This window comes from Mixophyes fleayi, chromosome 8 (assembly GCF_038048845.1).
Source record: "Mixophyes fleayi isolate aMixFle1 chromosome 8, aMixFle1.hap1, whole genome shotgun sequence".
NCBI classification, from domain to species: Eukaryota; Metazoa; Chordata; class Amphibia; order Anura; family Limnodynastidae; genus Mixophyes; species Mixophyes fleayi.
The window spans coordinates 113,895,020-113,917,241 of NC_134409.1; the positions used below are offsets into that span (position 1 = coordinate 113,895,020).

General features: G+C 41.2%; 2 protein-coding genes across 9 annotated transcripts in view; one reads left to right on the top strand and one right to left on the bottom strand.

Annotated features, from left to right (window-relative positions):
- TMEM40 (transmembrane protein 40) overlaps nt 1-11,843 on the top strand; it is a 25,151-nt gene extending 13,308 nt beyond the window's left edge. For 4 of the 8 annotated variants that reach the window (XM_075183216.1, XM_075183213.1, XM_075183214.1 and 1 more), the window contains 8 exons: nt 596-703; nt 3,830-3,928; nt 5,126-5,188; nt 5,849-5,911; nt 7,506-7,577; nt 8,831-8,905; nt 9,261-9,320; nt 11,506-11,843. In XM_075183216.1, the coding sequence (XP_075039317.1) occupies nt 596-703; nt 3,830-3,928; nt 5,126-5,188; nt 5,849-5,911; nt 7,506-7,577; nt 8,831-8,905; nt 9,261-9,320; nt 11,506-11,525 (560 nt within the window). In that variant the 3' untranslated portion in view covers nt 11,526-11,843. The remainder of the gene's footprint in view (nt 1-595; nt 704-3,829; nt 3,929-5,125; nt 5,189-5,848; nt 5,912-7,505; nt 7,578-8,830; nt 8,906-9,260; nt 9,321-11,505) is intronic. The other 4 variants (XM_075183218.1, XM_075183219.1, XM_075183220.1 and 1 more) reach the window with 4 other exon arrangements.
- Nucleotides 11,844-13,692: 1,849 nt separating this feature from the next.
- The window catches only part of TKT (transketolase), a 34,496-nt gene continuing 25,966 nt past the window's right edge, over nt 13,693-22,222 (bottom strand). The window contains exons 10-14 of the mRNA XM_075183221.1: nt 20,291-20,421; nt 19,963-20,046; nt 17,100-17,193; nt 14,387-14,509; nt 13,693-14,037 (exon numbers count right to left, since the gene is read on the bottom strand). Of these exons, the coding sequence (XP_075039322.1) occupies nt 13,871-14,037; nt 14,387-14,509; nt 17,100-17,193; nt 19,963-20,046; nt 20,291-20,421 (599 nt within the window). The 3' untranslated portion in view covers nt 13,693-13,870. The remainder of the gene's footprint in view (nt 14,038-14,386; nt 14,510-17,099; nt 17,194-19,962; nt 20,047-20,290; nt 20,422-22,222) is intronic.

Below are 22,222 nucleotides of genomic sequence, written 5' to 3' on the forward strand. Positions count from 1 at the left end.
CATGTTGTCTTATCTGTCAGTCTTTGATTAAAACTTGGTCTCCATGAAAATGGCCACCTCCATAGGCATCAATACATGGACATAGGACACAATTTCTGAACTGTGTCATCATGCCACAGATGGCGAAGCCAACCATGTCTTGTACTGGCTCAGCATCAGCGAGAATGTCAGACTCTTCAGGGAGTGAGGGAGATCACCCCTATTTCAGGGAGTCTCCCTGACATTCAGGGAGAGTTGGCATATATGTTATACACTGCTGCACGCACCTCCCACTGGCATCCGTTCACCGCTGCTCTGCTATGTAGGCTTCTATGCAGAGCAGTGGTGAACGGAAAAAATAAAATAAAAGTATCCCTTAAGGATACAGCTTATTGTGTGCTGACAGACAGCTCTTACTGAAATTGTGCTGAGCAGCTTCCTGCTGATAGACAGCCTAAGGAACAGCGCCACCTAGCGGATCATAACCAATTTTACAATTCTGCATTAATCTATGTATTGTATTTGTGCTTTGTGATGGACTCTGCTGGTATTGATGTTTCAAGATCTAAAAAAAAAATTCTAATGTTTACTATTATGGAATCTCTGTTCATTGTAGATGAGAAGATGGGAGTTATTTCCAAATTGAGAGACAAAACTTTACATACCTTACAAGATAAAATGGCAGAAATGTCAGGCATAAATAAAGCATTATTACATTCTCACGGTAAGTTTATGTAACTATTCTTCATCTTCATCATCACCATCATCATTTATTTATATAACGCCAGCAAATTCCGTAGCGCTTTACAATTGGGAACAAATAGTAATAAAACAATACTGGGTAATACATACATACAGAGAGGTAAGAGGGTCATGCTCACAAGCTTACAATCTATAGGACAATGGGAGTTTGAAACACAAGGGCATGTGCTACATCATATTGCACAATGGACCAGCTAGAATGTAAAGGTTACAAAGTATTTAGTGGGCTGTGTGTGTGGCAATGTTGGTCAGAGAGTTGTTGTCTTGTGTTAGCTGTGTAGAGGGTGGTAATAGGGTAACCTAGTGAGATTAAGATGCTGGTTGAGGAATATTATAAGCTTGTCTGAAGAGGTGGATTTTCAGAGAACGCTTGAAGGTTTGGAGACTAGAGGAAAGTTTTGTGATGTGAGGGAGGGAATTCCACAAAGTAGGTGCAGCCCGAAAAAAGTCCTGTAACCGAAAATGGGAGGATGTGATGAGAGTGGAAGAGAGATGCAGATCTTGTGCAGAAAGGAGGTGTCGAGTTGGGAGATATTTTGAGATAAGTGAGATGTATATTGGTGCAATTTTGGGATAATGCCCTCTTTACAGGGTAGCATATAAGAACAACAGATGTGACAGGGGTTCAGTGATATTATAGTATATCTGTATAGTGTAACTGGCTTCATTTTTATACAGGCTACAGAATTTAACGGTGACCTATAATACTTTTATAATCTACAGTAGGGGTTTTGTTTCAGCTCATATTGCACAAGTATTCATAATGATTACAGACGTTATGGAGTACTAAGCGCTAATATGTGATGGCACCATTAGGTATAGTTCATACACATACATGAGTTTATAATCAATGCTTGTAGATAATAAATAGCAGTAACAAAAGTAATCTGGTGTGAAATTGTTAAAGAAAGGTTTAAGATAGTAATGTTAATAAGTATTTCTATCGCAGCGTAAGTGTTGAAGTGTGTTTTCCTTTCAGTGGTTTGTAACCATGTCTGTTTACATTTACGTGTTTCTGTATACAACTGTTTCTACATAGGTGTCTCAAAGGTGACCCTGCTGTCAGCCACATTGCACAAATCCCATTGCACAGACCACATTGCACAGACTCAATTGTCAGCCACAATTCACAGAGGTGTTTGCTTGCCACATATTCTGAGCAGATTCCATTGCTAGTCAGCTTGTACAGAGCCCATTTCTCAGCCGATAACCTAGAAATTTTTTTTATCATTGCTTATCACAGCGATGAAAATTATGCTTCACCATAATTTAATTTTAAAAAAATGGTCAGCGGAACAATTGAGCAACACTCAGCTCACTGATGACACTGAGCACTCTTACTGTTCGCCAAGCCAGTGCAGGGTCCTTCTGCTATCATGTGAGCTGCCATGCTGGCTTGTGTATGTGCACTGAAACTCGAGGCCTAGTTTAAAAGAAAATATTTTAAAAATACACTAAAAAAATAAATGCTAATTTAAAAAAAAAGGGAAAACATTCTTTAGTCTGCTAATTCTTTCTTGCACAGTGCCTCTGCTATAGCCATCCGGAGATGGCGGGAGCAATGGAAATACAGTGGTGATACAAGTACCGCCAATGTCCTCTGATTGCAGTCGCCATTTTTCTAGTCATACATTGCATTTCATTGTTTTAACTGGGACGCTCGAGTTTGGATCATCATTTTCTACAAGTCTCTGTTACAATCAGTTGCACTGAGCCAGTGGAATCTTTAATGTATTGTTTCTTTTGTTTCAAGGGACTAAATTTTATTACGTTACTTCAATGTTTTATTTAAAGTAAAATAACATATAACCATGAAGTTACAGATAGTGCTGGCTGGGCTGGGGGGAGGGGGCAAAGTAATAATGTAAGTGTACTTGAGATGATTCTCACAACTAGTTGTTCCCTAACTGTTAGATATTTTATCAGGCAGACAGAGAAATGTTTCATAATGAACACAGACTGTCATCCTGTCAGATGGTTTCCACTTTCCAGTCATATCTGTTGCTTGTGCGATGGTTCCCCCTTCATCTTAACATACGTCCACTCTATAATAGTAGCATTTACATCAGGCACAGTATGTGTGTTTACTTATGCCGCAGAGATAGCGCAGAATTGTGGCTTCCCTTGTATTAGTGGTACATGCTACAACTGAATTACCCTATGTGTACACAATAAAATGTCATATGAGCAAGCGAGAATATTGTCTGGATAGGTATTAATAAATGTCAACGTTGCATTTTAAGTATAAAATGTAATTGAGTACAAATTAAATTAAATACAAACATGTTATTTATTTTCCTTTATATAGTGCCTACATATTACACAGCGCTTTACAGAGAGTATTTTTAACTATTCACATCAGTCCCTGCGCGAGTGGAACTTACAATCCATATTCCCTCACACAAACACACACACACACGTTCATTTTGTCAGAAGCCAACTTACCTACTGTGGAGTGTGGGAAGAAACTAAAGCACTCGGAGTAAACCTACGTAAATACGGGGAGAACTCCACACAGATCTGGTTAGAATCGAACCTCTGACCCCAGTGCTGTGAGGCAGCAATGCTAACAACTGTGGACATGTTATTTCCCCCTTTAAAAACCAAATGGGAGTGTTCTTTCCTGCTGTAGTCCAAATGGAAATATCAATTAAGTAATACGAATAGTCACAACTTCATGTAATATAGCTGCGATGCTAATGATTTATGGACAGCTGGAGGGGTCAACACGAAGTCAGCCAATCAGGAGTGACTAGATATCGCTCCTGATAGACATCATTGAGTATTATTGCACCAGCCATTCAGCTCCCATAAGAGATTTGGCTCCTACAGGGTTTATCTGTGGTGGCTTCTATGCTTAATTTTGTCACAATTATGACACCCTTAGTGTCCTCGGCCTATGCTTACCTGACCCTGCACGAGCCCCTTTCCACCTCTCCTGGCATAGGATACATAAACATCTATATACTAATTTCTGCACCTGCTTAGTATGATGTATTATACTTTCATATCTGAACATTTCAGTTTTGGGGATTAGTGTCCCTTTAATATTAAATTAAAATATTTCTGCCAATTTCTTTCATTCCAGGTGTTGCTAAACCCCTTCCCTCTGTGGCAACTGTTAGACCTCTTATAATCAGCAAGAAAGAAGAGGCAGAAGAGGACTCAGACAATCCCTCAGCAGGTGGTATGTCTGTGCAGTCAAATAAAAGATCTACTATGTTTTATTATCATGATATCACCGTACCCACATTATCTGTTACTATTGAGCTGAAATCCAGTGGTCTAAAATATGAAAAATAGATGCACATTACTATCAATATACTATATCATCATTTACTTTTATTATTCTTTAATCATTTATTGTCAACGTATTCTGTAGAGTTGAAAAATTTGGCAATCAGTATTTGGCTATTGGAGCAACCAAATATATACAAAACGGGGTAATCATTTTTATTTATTAAAAAAAACCTGTTTGTTGAATGAACAAGAAATAAATACATATAGAACCGTAAGACCTCGAACACGTCCTCTGTGTGCTGCGCTGAGTGTGCTATCAGTATTCTGTGAACGAGTTGAGAATTAGGGGTAAATGTATCAAGCTGAAAGTTTCCGGCGGGTTTGAAAAGTGGAGATGTTGCCTATAGCAACCAATCAGATTCTATCTATCATTTATCTAGTACATTCTACAAAATGATATCTAGAATCTGATTGGTTGCTATAGGCAACATCTCCACTTTCCAAACCCACCGGAAACTCACAGCTTGATACATTTACCCCTTAGCCTTCATAGAACTATTTGTCAATCTCTCGCTCTGTACAGATGGGCATTTGCTGTGAACGTGGCACAGTCTTTGGCCATGAGGCATTGATACAAGCAGCCTGTGTGCTCAGCCTTCACAGCTCGACCAAAGCACTCTCAGCGTGACACGCCATAGGCACCTTATCGCCGCCCATGTGTGAGAGGCATTGAAACAATAACTGACATAAACCATAAATCACTGACATGCTGATCCCCCCCAAACACGTTCAAGGTGCTGTATTTGTAAACCTCCTTCTCATGATATGTAGGATCTTGAGGTTCATCTCACTTGACAGAACTATCCAATTGCATGGATGGTGGACAAGTCCAGTTGTCTTCTTGAACTGCTTTAAATGCACGATTTTGTCTGCAAGGGTGACCTGGAGAATTACACCTTTGGTGATTTGCATCTTAGAAAAATCAGGGCAAATTGATTTCATTATTACGTACAATAAGAATCTACAAACGTAACCTGCATAATGTAAGATGTTGCTACATCAAGTGCTGGATCTAGCATGGTCACAGTCATACTCCTCAGCCGCCTCGGTCTGTTCCGTAAACTAGGATGATTTATCTCCACAGAGAGGAGCAGCTGGGAGGAGAAGGATGTAACTGAAGATGAGAAACTTGTTGCCTTTGAGGACGGTAATATTTAGAACCTCCATTGGAACCTAATTTACACCTTTTAGTCAACAGTTTTGCATTCTCTCTCTGGAGACGTATTTAGCAGTAGTCCTCTCTATATAATATTGCCATATATGCTTTTAAAAGACAGTTGTCTAAGATCTGGACGTTCTACCTTAATTATTGTGATGTGACTGAAAATCATTATTGGGTTTAAGCTTTCCCAATAGAAGACCTTCAATGACTTTAAGGGGTATATTTACTAAACTGTGGGTTTGAAAAAGTGGAGATGTTGCCTATAGCAACCAATCAGATTCCAGTTATCATTTATTTAGTACATTTTACAAAATGACAGCTATAATCTGATTGGTTGCTATAGGCAACATCTCCATATCAAACCCGCAGTTTAGTAAATATACCCCTAACTGTCCATTTGGATTAATTATTTCGATGAAACAGACCCAACAGCCTACACAATTCCTGCAGTATTTTGGGGATCGAATCTCAGGAACAGCGGTTGTCCCAGGTGTTAGACCCAAGTATCATGTTAGAAATTATGACATTCAAGTAGGAACTTTTACTAACTTGACCGTTTACAAGATGATTTGACTTATGCTCTCCAGGTTCATTTCATAAAATAATTACCTATATTTTGTTTTTATCCCACTACTTTTTTTTCAGTAGGTAAAATTGACAAACATCGAGCAAAACCTCAGAGAAGAGGATGGGGCATCCAGAAAGATGGTAAGAAGTCTGGTTTTACAACATTTACTCATTCACCATCCAAGCTATATGGGGTTTATCTTTTATTTCATGCCAGAACTGGATATATGTCTGTGCTGCGTCCCCATTAAGACCCTCAGGCTGTTTATATAAGTTTCAGTATTTCAAGAGAAGCCATCACAGCAGAGGCAGCGATATGGTGGGCTCTCGGCCTATCAGTTCACTAGAAGATGTTGACATCACTGGGCATTTGGCACCTAGTGAATTGATTGGATGTATTGTTGGGAATAGTGGTTCAGCCCACAAAATGGCTGTGAAGGTAATGGGTATTTTTAAATAAAGTTTTTGGTGTAACAAGACAAAGTATATGATTTCTTTGCTTTGGGATGGATGTAACGTGGTACATTTTTGCCACTAAATGTGAGTTGTTTTTATCAAATTTTGGTGTAAGTCTGCAGTTATTAATGTACAACACCATTTTCATTCCACTTACACTTTTATAGCCAGATTTTAAGAAAAATAATTCTGCTTGCTCACGTGTGTATCTTTCTCAGTCCCTTGTATGTATCTTTGTGAATGTGATATTAGTGTCTTTACATAAGGCTTTTTCTAGCTCACACTGGTGGTCATTTAGAAATGGTAAAAACAGTACATATTTTTTTTTAAAATTTGTCTGCCGTGCACACACAAAGATGTATGCCCCCATTCTGTTTGTTTTTTAATTGCATCCCTGCAGACACTTTGTGGAATTATGCTCCATCATACGACTGTTCATGCCTGTAAAAGTGGAAACATCGCCACAATATTTCCTACTATCAATTTTGGATAATCCCTTTAAAATACCAGAACAGTCATTGTCAGGAATCAAATTCATGACCCCAGTGCTGTGAGGCAGAACTGCTAACCACTAAGCCACTGTGCTGCTCAAAGTGGCTTAGTGGGGTTTTTTGTGCACATGTAAATGCTCTATTCCTAATCAAATGTGCTTCAATGTTGCAAAAGTTGCCTCACTGAAAGGTATTATGACAGCATCTTCAAAGCCTAAGGCATACACATACCCATAAAAACAGACACAAAAACAAAAATACTGGTGCATAAACTCACAAAAGAATAAAATAATGGCGTTTGTGTTTGGGATCACTTTTTTCTACATTCAAGAATAAGCTTTTGTGGAGTTAAAGAAAATAACTATTGTAATTACCTCATCAGTTATCTCTCCAGAGATACAGGAGCAGGATCCAGCTCTCTTTTTACACCACTAGAATGTCTGATGAGTCTGTCTCCTTTCTATCATTTATACATAGTACCATTAGCAGTAGACTCGAATTACCAAGAAAGTAGAATCAGGAGAATAAAAATGTATGGACTATATAATGCAGGTTTTATAATAACAAGTGCACTTTAAGTTTATAGAACAGACAATACAAGGTTTATTTTAGATTCACTAATGTCCTTGTCCCATATGTCTGTATGTGCTTATGCACCCAGTACACAGATCCCACCCATTTGGACCTAGTTTGAAAATGTTCCATAATGTAATGCGAATCTGATTCTGAAGGCAAAACATACTTAATATAAAAATAACCTGATTCTTTCAACTTTATTTTATTTTTAGATGAATTTTTTCACTTCATAATTGCCTGTTTTGCACTGGGAGCCGTCTTGGTGTCTGAATACCATTATTCAGGTAAGTATAACACAGTTAGTAAACAGGATGGGGAGTTAGTTTGGGAGGGGGGGTCACAAATATCCTTCTACCTATCTCCCAAAGATATCGTTAATACTTCATAAAGGACCATGGAATCCCCACGTCAGAATGTTCATATGCGAATCAGACTTTTATGAGAACTGTTGCAAAGGAAAAAGTTGGTGTTTCCTTAGCAGCCAATCAGATTGTATCTGTCATCCTTCTAGTGCTGCTTATCAAATGAAAGCAAAGGTGTTTGTTTTGTTTGCATTGACAAGAAAACCTTTAACTGTGCACCAGTTTTTAAACGTGTCTCCATCTGTGTTGCCTTGACATTTCTCTCCAGCTCTGTTAAAAACTTTTTTATTTTAATAGATTATTACAATCCCACTCCAAAAATGTCAGTTAGTTAAGATACAGAGTAAGACTGCAAGTGTGTCAGTCATTCTCTGCTGGCTCGGAATGATTTAAGATAGAGAAACACATGTCTCCCAACATGGCAGCCTGCTGCAAAAGGAGGAAACAGAGCACGATAGACATGTTTAGTTAAAGTGAAGTTACCTTTGGTATTTCATGTATGTTATTTAGCTCAGTAATCCACATATTTGATTTACAGTTAATGGATCTCTTACATGAGAACACATTGTCCATAAAGTGCTGACAAAAAACAAAGTAAGCAAATAATTACTGCTGTTTGGTAACTATGTCATACAGTCAGACATGATCACATTCACTATGAGGAGCACTGCTAAACAAAGTAATGAAGATGGGCATGATAGGATCAGTGCGGGGAAGACAAGGATTATTTGTAAATGTAATTTAGTGTATTTTAGATCTGGTGCTCCAAATTACGGAGAACCATGTTATCTGATAAATCTTAACTTCCAATAGATCCCATACCTGTACATCAATGGTAAATAGTAGTTTTACTGACTATTGTACAAGAAAACGTTAAGTCTGAAGAGGTACAACAAAATGTTTGATACTTCTGATGTGATAAATTCCTGTATATTAACAGCTACCTAAGTTTGCCAACACACACATCAAAATAATGAAGAAATTAACATTTATCACAAGTTATTGGTTTTAACATAAATATGTTGCAGGTGATTTTAGATTGAACCCAATTCTACTGTCCTCCAAGAGAACTGAGCAACTAAACCCTATAACAGCAAAGTGTTGCTTTATATTCATTCACAGTAAAGGATGTTACTTTACACAACAATTGTGATGTTTTCTTTTACATACTGCAGATTGGACAGTTTCTCTTGGCATCGGTTTAATTGCATTTGCAACACTGGAAACAATTGGGATCTATTTTGGCTTAAGTAAGTAAAAATTATGGAATTTTCTGGAAATGTCCTGTGTGTGGGATATAACATTACAATACTCAGGTGATGTTAGTATAGGTATTAATTATATTTTAATAAACATTAAGTTCTGATGTCATAATTAGAAGTCATCTTGGATCTCTATGACCTGTATACATTTCATACAGTCACGGAACTCCCGGTACCTTCTAATGGTCATATAATTTACGGCAGGGGGTGCATTAGTCCATATATAACAAATTATTGTGGGATTATCTAGAATTTGCAATCAGGGGTGCTTTACTTTTATTGTGCACATCACAAAACCATTTTTATGTGTATGTTAAATTACTTTTTTACTTGTTCTTTTCAGTTAACAGAATCCGCACAGTTATAGAACAATTCCTACCTCTCTTCCGAAAATCTGCATTAGGTAAATATACAAACATTACCCCACATTTGCACCAATATATTCAGACTCTATAAATATTCACAATATGCTACTAGAAATTCTGTTCATATGTGTATTATATATATTGTATTATATTGCATTATATTGAATCACAAGTTAACCCGTGCATGATACTCATGCATTCTAGTCAAATCAAACTACTTAAGGTATTAAAAAGGTTCTTGTCATGCATTTGGGCCTAGCCCAGGCCTCCTCAGGGGAAGAGTGTTACTTCCCGACCCAAGCGCCCTTTTTTAACGTGGTTTTGTCCACATGTCACCACCTCATCATTTTTCTCCATCACCTCATCCTTCATCTTCATCGCCACATCCTTCATCAAGCTACTTAAGGTGTTAAAAACTCCCCACTGTCACCCCCGGCAACCATCAACCACTCCCCAACTGTCACTTCTCCTTCAAGAAATATATAGGTCAGTGTATAACTCTGCCCAGCAGGTGGCGCTGCAGCTTGTTTTGTTTGTTTTCCACACACGCCACTAGGCATTTATATAGTAGATTGTAGTCTGTAGTCACACATACAATATATATATATATATATATATATATATATATATATATATATGTATAGTATATATACTGTATGTGTATACACATACAGTGGTCACAGTGGGAAATTTATACGCACACTGTCTGAGTGTATGTGTTAGGAGATTTAGACTGTAAGCTCCAATGGGGCAGGGACTGATGTGAGTGAGGTCTCTGTACAGCGCTACGGAACTAGTGGTGCTATATAAATAAATGATGATGATGATATTTATTGTGGTTTGTAGTTTCACTTTTCACTTAGCTGAGAAATAAGTTTTTATTAAATAGCGCTCACTCACTGATGCGTAGAGATTGGGCTGCTTCAGAACAACCTGTAGCCAATCAGAGGATTAGAATGTGAACAGCAGCACAAAGTATTTAATCTCAGCCAGGACCCCCAAGAGAGATTTTGGGCCCCAGTACAGCAACTTCTTGGGGCCCTATCCGTAATCACTGACAGGGGTGCGGCCACAGCAGGTTGGTGGCTCCCCCAACTACTGAGGCAGACCCCCGAACCCCAGTACTTTGTACCTCCTCCGGCCCCCTTGATCTCAGCCATCTTCACCCTCAGTCACGCTCATTCATGCCTCCGTTTCGCTATACATATATTAGCCTAGGGTGGTCTGAACCCTTAATCAGGTCCTGCCTGTGGGCTCTTCCACTTCCCAAGTATATATCCAATAATAAAAGAGATCGCTTCTCAGGACACAACTCAGAGATGGTTTATATTTCAAGTGTTCATCAGAGCTGCATTATTTCCTTATGTGCATATGATGGTTATTATATATAAAGTGCGGTGTAATATGTAGGTGTGATATAGATAACTGTTAATAATAATAGGAATGATGTGATGATTAGCCTTTAAGGTTATACATGTCACAAAGCTCACTTATTGCAAATGAAGAAGGGGAACCCCCGAAATGTTGTGCTCTGCAATACCTACCTGTCTAGCAATAAACCATTTCTGCTTAGCTTTTAAATTATATGGTGTCTTTGAGATTAGTTGCCCAATAAACCATCACTTTTATTACTGGAGATGCCAAGTCATTGATGAGCAATAGGTGGTCCGCGGGCCGCCTGTGGGCCTCCGAGCCTTCACCTGCGACCCCCAGCTCCTTCCTGCTTTAATGTCAGATTTCTTATAGCTTTTAACACTTGCTTAAAATATACCGATATGTTATTACTGGGATTAAGGATACTGTGTGGCCCTTTTGAAAATTAAAGGGCATGACATGTAGCCCCTGAAGTGTATCAGACTGCCTGTCACTGTGCTAGATCAACATGTAGCCAATCCAAACACCTAGGGCTAGATTTACTAAACTGCGGGTTTGAAAAAGTGGAGATGTTGCCTATAACAACCAATCAGATTCTAGCTGTCATCTTGTAGAATGTACTAAATAAATGACAGCTAGAATCTGATTTGTTGCTATAGGCAACATCTCCACTTTTTCAAACCCGCAGTTTAGTAAATCTAGCCCCTAAACATTAACAGCAGCACAGAGTGGTGATGTGAGGCTCTTGTCAAGACTGATGTGGTGTCAAATGCACCTCTCATATGGAACGTTTATATATCTAAATTGTAATGTCTAGAATAAGTTGTAAATTTGTGTTGTATTTTTCAGGCTTAGATAAACAAGCATAGCCAGATTGCCCTCAGGTCAGCTACTAATATGTTTCATGGAAACTGATCACCCTTCTCATCGTGTGACCTCACAGAAAAACTGAAAATGTGAAGCATCTGCCTACACATTGGAGCAGATTGATATAGACAAGGCAGCCCTGTTATCCTTCATTCCGGAGCTGCACATCTGGAACGGAGGAGAATGCAGGTGGACGGCCGCAGCCTTGTACTCACATACGAAACCAAAGACTACTTGGAATAAAATACCACATTAATGTTTGGGGATTGTGGCTTCTGTACGTCTTACACTACTTTTATTAAATCACGATGTAAAGCAAATAGTTGATTTTGTTGGCAAATATAAATGTTGTATTGAACCTACAGTATCTGTGGAGATGTCAGGCGACGTGTATGAAACGAGTTTGAAAAGACAGCAGTTTGAGCTGTCACTACGACCTGACAGGCAGCCGTCACTGCGGTTATGGTGCCCATACAAGCAACAACTGGTAAATAACCAGACCAGTGGCCATTTTGGCAACACATAGGGGTGACCACATTGCACCAAACAGCCTGATCAAACTTCAGTGTATGTACGTCTGTATTTCCGGTTCAAATACACAATGAATATTCATGTAACACATGATGAATGTTGGTGCATAAAACAGTTATCTTAGGTAATAAGCCCCATAAAGCTCTATCACCGCTGCTCCTACACTGTAACCGGTATGTGTGTGACAGCTCTTGGCTGCAGTGCATATGTGATTTCTGGCAGACCTCATGGACAAGGAGCCAGTAGGAGGCAAACTCACCTATCTGTCACATTGGTGGCAGATACCTCCACAATCTGATTCTATTTACTGCAATCATAGGGTAGATATCCAATAATTGGGCTAAAGAGAAGCAGATTGCAGGAGTAATGATAGTAATAGAAGTGTCTAAAGAGATGGGCTGAGCATTCCTGTTCATTATAGGTCAGGTACAACTGGGTGTTAAAGGGCAGGCAATGCTGTGTATTATAGAATCCATGCCACTTTACCCTAAGTACTGGGCTTTAAACCCCCAGCATGAATAGCTGCATCAGATGAGAATTGGTGGTGTAATCCCAACAATGAAGAGCCAGGCCTATGCCAGTCATGAGCATATTGCTGTCGCCGTGGCGTTTTGTGGAAGACTAGTGCAAAACAATAATTTAGTAGGTGTGGCTGACAAATGGTGGGAGTGGTTTATTGAACTGGGGCTAGTATAACAATGAATATATTTATAGTCAGGAATTATGAGTATAATGTTCTCACATAGCCCAGCATACAGAAACAATCAGAACTAAGGCAGACTCGTGGTTCACCCTGGCAGCCAAAATAAGTACCAAAGCTTCACCCATGTCAGAATACACCAGTGCCCAGAATTGAATGGATCTCAAGCACAACATGGGTATCAGAGACAGACACTGACAGCCTGGATCCATTACAGCAGCAGGGGAGGGAAGGCCCTGCTTCCATTTTGGTTTTTAACTTACCTACACCCTCAGAAATCAGTCGAAACTCAGGATGGGTAGAGTCACGAGGTGGTTTTCAAGTGATTACGAAAAACATGATATGGAAACAGGTTACAGTGAGGGATATGTTTACTGAAGTGCGGGTTTGAAAAAGTGAAGATGTTGCCTATAGCAACCAATCAGATTCTAGCTGTCATTTAGTAGAATTTACTAAATAAATGATAACTAGAATAAGATTGGTTGCTATAGGCAACATCTCCATTTTTTTCAAACCTGCAAATTTAGTAAATATATCCCTTAGTCTCTAGTACATATTGGAGTTTATTTATTGATTAAAACCAATTCAGATGGAATGTGGGAGAGACTATCAGTGAAATATGGCAGCATGCAGTACTTCTGTATGATTGTATTGATCGATATGAACAGAGTTCATGGAAAGGCAAGAATGCAATTCAACTTAATGACATAATGTATGTGTTTTATCTCCACTTTAATATGCTTTGTATGACGTTAACTTGTGCATGAAGAGTTGTGGGTGTGGCTAGGGCCGTGACATTCGCTGGCAGACACTGAATCCTCTAGGTGAGACATTATATAACAGTCCGTATATAGTCAGAAGTCCTATCTACCACTGCAATGAATTGTTATGTATCTTTAGTAAGTGAAACTGGAGAGGCAGAGCCACAGTACACCAAACACTTTACAACAGATTTTAATAAGCATTAAATGTCCATTCAATTACAAAAAGTCTTAAAAAGGAGCGTTTATATTGTTCGGTAGCTTTATCATAACAACATTGCGGTTACAAGGAGAATATATTCTGTGTCATCACAGATTTTGTGGAAGCTGTAGAGATCCCGCCTCAGGGATTTAACTAACAATTTTCCTTGACGGCTTCTACAATGGCTTGTTTGTCAATACCAAACATCCTGAGCAGCTCAGCTGGTTTACCGCTACGGGGAACGCCAGATACCGCCAATGACTTCACCGTAACGCCAGGCTCCCCATTCAGGGCGGCCGCTACTGCTTCTCCAATGCCACCTAAACAAGCAAGAAAAATATGAGGTTTTTGTTCAACATAAGCTGTATTATAATTATCTAACACACTAAAAAATAATAGTCACACAGGAGGCAGCCATTTTGTGGGCTAAACCAATATTTATGTAGATCCGGCCAATCAATTCACTAGGAACTAGTGACATCACTAACGCATTAGGCATTATGTCCCCCATGCCTCAGTGATATCACTGGTTCTTAGTGAATGTAGAGGCTGAATATTGGTCCAACTCATAAAATGGCTGCCCCCACTGTGTGAAGGTGACGGCTTCACTTTAAGATACTTCAATAACAAATATTAGCAAAGGGGAACCTGTGAATGTCTATCACTTACCTTCATGGTAATGATCCTCCACGGTTATTATTCGGCCCTTAGTGGCTTTGGCACTATCAAGAACGGTTTTCCTATCCAGCGGTTTAATGGTAAATAGGTCAACGACTCGGATGTTTATTTTTTCTATAAGAATGAAAGAGACACTTAAAGTTAACACAGTTGGTCCCTATATATGAAATAAAATCTTATACATTTATGGGCTGAATTAAACCCACACAAAAGTGACAAACCCCTTTAATCTTTACATTTATATTCTATATCTATGTATTGCCAGGATGTATGCCAAGCTCCTGTCATATTATTAGTGCTCTGAAACAGCTTTTTTTAACCATATATTTGTTAACCTATATGTAACTACTTTATAACCCGGGGGATTTCCCATTCATCACCAAACCAATTTCATTGGGAAAACATTAGGTGATCATTGTGAATGTTATTTGTTTTATTTGAAGTAGACAGGGCTTTATTCTGGTATCATGTTGGAATAAATATTTGTTTAAATTTAAGTCCATTATATAGGGAAAGAACACACTTCAACAAGAGGCTGCTTTTTCTAACTTCTAGACAGTACATAGGCCTGAGTACGGACAGAGACCTGAGTACGGACAGAGACCTGAGTACGGACAGAGACCTGAGTACGGACAGAGACCTGAGTACGGACAGAGACCTGAGTACGGACAGAGACCTGAGTACGGACAGAGGCCTGAGTACGGACAGAGGCCTGAGTGCAGACAGAGGCCTGAGTACAAACACCTGAGTACAGACATAGGCCCGAGTACAGAGACCTGAGTACAGAGAAGAAGAAAGTGATGTAAATGTAAACAAGGATTTTCCTTTCCAAACAAGGAAGCAATCAACACTATGTGCTGCGATCGGGAATTGAATTGTATCCTACCTCTCTCTCTAATTACCGACCTATTTCGCTTCTTCCTTTTGCCTCCAAACTCCTTGAACGGGTTGTCTACAAATGTCTCACCTCCTTTCTCTCTTCTCACTCACTCCTTGACCCACTCCAATCCGGTTTTCACCCCCTCCACTCCACTGAAACTGCCGTCACTAAGGTCACTAATGACCTCCTCCTCGTTAAATCCAAAAGACACTACTCCCTTTTTATCCTTCTTGACCTCTCTGCTGCCTTCGATACCGTTGACCACACACTGCTTTTGTAAACTCTCAATTCTCAATTCTATAGACCTCTGTAACACTGTCCTCTCCTGATTTTCCTCTTGCCTCACCAACCGCTCCTTCTCACTAAACATGACTCCACATCCCCCCCTCTTCCCTTACCTGTTGGTGTTCCTCAAGGTTCCATTCTTGGCCCTCTGCTTTTCTCCCTTGGTGTCCTCATCCGCTCCTTTGGCCTCCAGTACCACCTTTATGCTGATGATACCCAGGTTTATCTTTCATCCCCTGACCTCTCCCCTTCCTTTCTGTCTCGTGTCTCTTGCTGTCTCTCGGCCATCTCATCTTGGATGTCCCAAAGCTTCCTTAAACTCAATATTTCCAAGACTGAACTTATCGTCTTTCCCCCTTCCAGGACTCTCCCACCTCCCCCCCCATCTCTATTTCTGTTAATAACTCTACCCTCGTCTCTGTCCCTCAAGTCCGATGCCTTGGGGTCATCCTTGATTCCTCCCTCTCCTTCAAGCCTCACATTCTGTCGCTCTCAAAATCCTGCTACTTCAACCTTTGGAATATATCCAAGATACGCCCCTTTCTCACCACGGACGCTACAAAAACCCTCGTTCACTCGCTTGTAATCTCTCACCTTGACTACTGTAACCTTCTTCTCTGTGGCCTACCTGATTCTCACCTTGACCCTCTTAAAGTCTACCCTCAATGCTGCTGCCCGCCTCATTTTTCTCTCTCGCCGCTCTATCTCTGCTGTCTCCCTCCAACAGTTATTACATTGGCTCCCCATGGCCTACATAATTAAATTTAAACTCCTCACCCTCACCTTCAAAGCTCTTAATCAATCCTCCGCTCCCTATATTTCCAATCTCATCTCTACCTACACTCCTAGCAGCCCCCTCCACTCTTCCTGTGACCGCCGCCTCACTGCTTCACTGATCACCTCTTCTCACTCCCGTCTTCAGGACTTTGCCCGGGCTGCTCCCCAGCTGTGGAATGATCTTCCACGTTCCATTAGGTTAGCATCTGCTCTCAAAGGCTTCAAGCGTGCCCTTAAGACTCATTCCTTTATTCAAGTCTATCAGTCCTCCTCCTAACTCCCTTGTCCCAGTTCTCTCCCCCAGTTAGTACCACCCTATTTGTGTTTCCCCCTTTCCTTTAGGATGTAAGCTCTCAGGAGCAGGGCCCTCTTTCCTTGTGTGCTCCTTCTACTATTGCATCACCCTCTGTACCTCTTGGCCTGCTTACCTAGCCCTATTTTCTTAAGCTTCGCCCTACTTCTCGCTGATTTCTACCATCACTTTCACACATTGTCCCAGATATAATTGATTTGCATTACCATGTTACCTGTGTGTATGTGTTTTTGTTTGTGTTTTTGCGTTTTTTGTTCTTTCTGTATCATGTTGTGTCATGGCTCACTGTTTTCTGTATATGTCATGTACGGCGCTGCGGACCCTTTGTGCCGCCTTATAAATTAAAGATAATTATTATTATTATCTGGCTTGGCTGTCATTAAGGAGAGCAGCCAATATGACTGATATTAGCCTATCTGAACATACAATTTACAATCAAAGTCAGTTACCAGTCTTAAGCTGCTCTGCTGCAGCAAGCGCCTCGTGCAGAGTGACACCGGCTCCAATCACCGTCACCTGATCGTCCTTGCTCTGAAGCACCACCTAACACACGACAGAGACACATCAATGGGCAGCGGGGCTTGGATAGCAGTTATATGCAGGAGTGGAGAACTCAGGTCTTACTTATTACTGCTACATACTAATATTCAACTGCTCCACTAAAATGTCTCCTAATTTGTATAAACCTCCTTTATTGTAAGAAAGTTGCTATTAGTGTTCTATGGCAGTCACTCTCTAATCATGTAACATTACATTCAGCGTTATTGTGTCATTCAAAGTCTTTATATATGTCTAGGAAATCTTTTTATAGTGCATAATAATATATAAGAAATAACATGTCAACTGTAACAGTTAATTTTTACATTTTATTGCTACAATTGATAAAATTATGTCTGAACTAACCCCTGTTCTATGACTGGTCACCTCATCCCACTGATCTAACCTCTGTTCTTTGATTGGTCTCCTCACCCCACTGACCTAACCCCTGTTCTATGACTTGTCTCCTCACCCCACTGATCTAACCTCTGTTCTATGATTGGTCTCCTCACCCCACTGATCTAACCTCTGTTCTATGACTGGTCTCCTCACCCCACTGACCTAACCCCTGTTCTATGACTGGTCTCCTCACCCCACTGATCTAACCTCTGTTCTATGACTTGTCTCCTCACCCCACTGACCTAACCCCTGTTCTATGACTTGTCTCCTCACCCCACTGATCTAACCTCTGTTCTATGACTGGTCTCCTCACCCCACTGACCTAATCCCTGTTCTATGACTGGTCTACTCATCCCACTGACCTAACCCCTGTTCTATGACTTGTCTCCTCACCCCACTGATCTAACCTCTGTTCTATGATTGGTCTCCTCACCCCACTGATCTAACCTCTGTTCTATGACTGGTCTCCTCACCCCACTGACCTAACCCCTGTTCTATGACTGGTCTCCTCACCCCACTGATCTAACCTCTGTTCTATGACTTGTCTCCTCACCCCACTGACCTAACCCCTGTTCTATGACTTGTCTCCTCACCCCACTGATCTAACCTCTGTTCTATGACTGGTCTCCTCACCCCACTGACCTAATCCCTGTTCTATGACTGGTCTACTCATCCCACTGACCTAACCCCTGTTCTATGACTTGTCTCCTCACCCCACTGATCTAACCCCTGTTCCATGACTGGTTTCCTCACCCCACTGACCTAACCCCTGTTCTATGACTGGTCTCCTCATCCCACTGACTTAACCCCTGTTCTATGATTGGTCTCCTCACCTCACTGATCTAACCCCTGTTCCATGACTGGTCTCCTAACCCCACTGACCTAACCCCTGTTCTATGACTGGTCTCCTCATCCCACTGACCTAACCCCTGTTCTATGATTGGTCTCCACACCCCACTGATCTAACCTCTGTTCTATGACTGGTCTCCTCACCCCACTGACCTAACCCCTGTTCTATGATTGGTCTCCTCACCCCACTGATCTAACCCCTTTCCTACGACTGGTCTCCTCACCCCACTGATCTAACCCCTTTCCTACGACTGGTCTCCTCACCCCACTGATCTAACCCCTTTCCTACGACTGGTCTCCTCACCCCACTGATCTAACCCCTTTCCTACGACTGGTCTCCTCACCCCACTGACCTAACCTCTGTTCTACGACTGGTCTCCTCACCCCACTGATCTAACCCCTTTCCTACGACTGGTCTCCTCACCCCACTGACCTAACCTCTGTTCTATGATTGGTCTCCTCACCTCACTGACCTAACCCCTGTTCCATGACTGGTCTCCTCACCCCACTGACCTAACCCCTGTTCTATGACTGGCCTCCTTACCCCACTGACCTAACCCCTGTTCTATGATTGGTCTCCTCACCCCACTGATCTAACCCCTTTCCTATTACTGTTCTCCTCACCCCACTGACCTAACCTCTGTTCTATGACTGGTCTCCTCACCCCAATGACCTAACCCCTGTTCTATGAATGGTCTCCTCACCCCACTGACCTAACCCCTGTTCTATGATTGGTCTCCTCACCCCACTGACCTAACCCCTGTTCCATGACTGGTCTCCTCACCCCACTGACCTAACCCCTGTTCTATGACTGGTCTCCTCATCCCACTGACCTAACCTCTGTTCTATGATTGGTCTCCTCTCCCCACTGATCTAACCCCTGTCCTATGACTGGTCTCCTCACCCCACTGACCTAACCCCTGTTCTATGACTGGTCTCCTCACCCCACTGACCTAACCCCTGTTCTATGACTGGTCTCCTCACCCCACTGACCTAACCTCTGTTCTATGATTGGTCTTCTCTCCCCACTGATCTAACCCCTGTCCTATGACTGGTCTCCTCACTCCACTGACCTAACTGCTGTCATTCCCAGATATTACTAAATACCACGAACATGGTTTTCCCCACCTTACATTATTACCCCTACATGTCATAAAACCCCATCTCCCCCCTCTCTTACATGACTATCTCCAAATGTCATGAGCCCTGCTCCATGACTTGACACCTCACACATAGGTCTAATACCCTCTACAACTCAAATCCTGTTTCATCACCTGACTCTTGACCAGTGACCTAACTCTCTGCCCAACAAATTAGTCAGACTCCCACCCTCACCTTTCTTTCTGCTCCAATCAGATGAATGTGACTCCCTAACCTGACTTCACCAGTCGTCCAATTCCCTTGCCCCAAAAACTGATCTCACTCTCATTCCCTGACATGTCTGTAATCCCCAATGACATAAGTCTCAACTCATTCCAAATAACCGGATACCAATCCCACTGACCTCCGTTTTATACAAGTTCTCACCTTGGCTTGTCCGATCTTGAATTCCTCATTGTTGCTGTAAATAACAGCGTTCTCTGGGCGACTTGTCCTTATGAAGCATATTCCCTATAGTAGAAAAATATTTTAGCCTTGTATGTGTACGTTCTTATATTGTATGTTTCTGCTATCTTCATCATTTACACATAGATAGGAATATTTCATGTTGAATATTATGTCAGCTTGACACAGTCCCAAATATAAGGGATATCTGCTGGACAGGTCCAACATCTGGAAATACCCGAGTAGTCTGACTGTGGATGGTGACACTACTGTACCATGCGTACACTGGTAGATATATTACTGGACCTACCTTTGTGTTTGCAGCAAGCTCGACCGCTTTCTCTGTAGACACAGCATCACTGGGGTAAAAGACAGTTGCAGTGGGCACAGCCCGGAACATGCTCAAATCTTCCAGCCCCATCTGAGATGCTCCGTCCTCACCTGAAAGGGTCAAAGGTGTTTAATATCAAAATGACAAATAATCCACAGCGAAATAACATCAGCCTCCTACACGGGCAGGGTAATTTTGATGTCTGGACGACTAATTGTGAGAATGCAGTCTATCGAGTTGCTGGAAACCAATGACATCAGGAAAAATGATAATCGGGCAGCATGGTGGCTTAGTGGTTAGCACTTCTGCCTCTCAGCACTGGGGTCATGAGTTCAATTCCCAACCATGGCCTTATCTGTGTGGAGTTTGTATGTTCTCCCGGTGTTTGCGTGGGTTTCCTCCGGGTGCTCCGGTTTCCTTCCACACTCCAAAAACATACTGGTAGGTTAACTGGCTGCTATTAAATTGACCCTAGTCTCTCTCTATGTGTGTCTGTCTGTGTGTGTGTATGTTAGGAAATTTAGACTATAAGCTCCCATGGGGCAGGGACTGATGTGAATGAGCTCACTGTACAGCGCTGCGGAATTAGTGGCGCTATATAAATAAATGGTGATGATGAATGTGTTCATTCTTGGCCGTGCCAATCATTTGGTGGCTACAAACAACAGAAGATCCGCACACTCATCATTCTGTGTCCAGATGCAATGATGTTGGGCCAAGTCCCAATATTGCTGGCGATATCACAGTGTCTGGCCAACGTTACATAGTTAAAGAGAAAACGTTTGGATAATTGTTTTACTGCATTTGGCACACAAGCGGAAGCGAGAGCTCGTCTTTATGGCTCTAAGTTTTTATTTAGCAATGTGCTGGTTTTCTCTACACAACAAAAGCCAATAGCAGCCAAACACGTGCACCCAGTCTCGTCTTGAATATGCGGGGGTCAAATACTCATAGACGACATGCAGATCTACCTGTAGGCACCAGTCGTCTTGTATTTGGAAGTGTGAAGTAAAGAAAGCAAGAAAACTAAAAGAAAGAAAATTAGGACATAAAACGGTGGCGTGAGAAATATGAAAGAAATAGAAGCAGGAACATAGGGACACAAAAGCAGGATGGTACATTTGTCTGTATAATCTCATATTTCAATGGGATAGGCATGTTACCTTTCTGGATATAAAATGACATTGGATAATAATGTAAATCCAAGAAAGGAAAAAATGTCATATCAATTATGAAAAGTAGAGAAAGTTGTAATAACCTGCATGGACAGGTTCTATCGGCACAGGACTGCTGATGATATAAAATACTTTGTTCACCACCTGACCAGAAATAAAAGATAAAGCTTACACTATTTATATAACTATAGCGGAAATGTGTTATGATAGCCATGATCATGTGCTGAGAGATCTAGATGATATTACAGACTGACCCAACACACACTGCCCTGAGCTGTTCCCACTATGCACCATGCAATCTTCAATCTTATGTTAGATAGTGTAGAAAATAACTATGCAGCTAACAAGTAATGGAAAGATGCTGGTATAGAGCAGCTCCAATCACATGAAAGAGTTATATTAGTTACAATATATCTGTAGATTTTGTAGCAAATAATCCCAAAAAATGACAATTGCATACATATAAAATACATGGATTTGAGATGAAGATGTCCTGCCCCATACTGCCTACTCTCCCGGAATGTCCAGAGACTCCCGAATTTTGGAGTGTCCAGCTGAACTCCCGGGAGAGTAGACCACCCTCCTGGATCCTGCCTCTCTTGCTTATGAAGTGGGCGGGGTGATCTGTGAGGGTGGGCGGAGTCTGACTATGCAAATTGTGTCATCATGGCAATTACATAGTGGGAGGAGGACTGCGATGGCGCAAACCACATCATTAACCCCCCCCCCCCCCCTC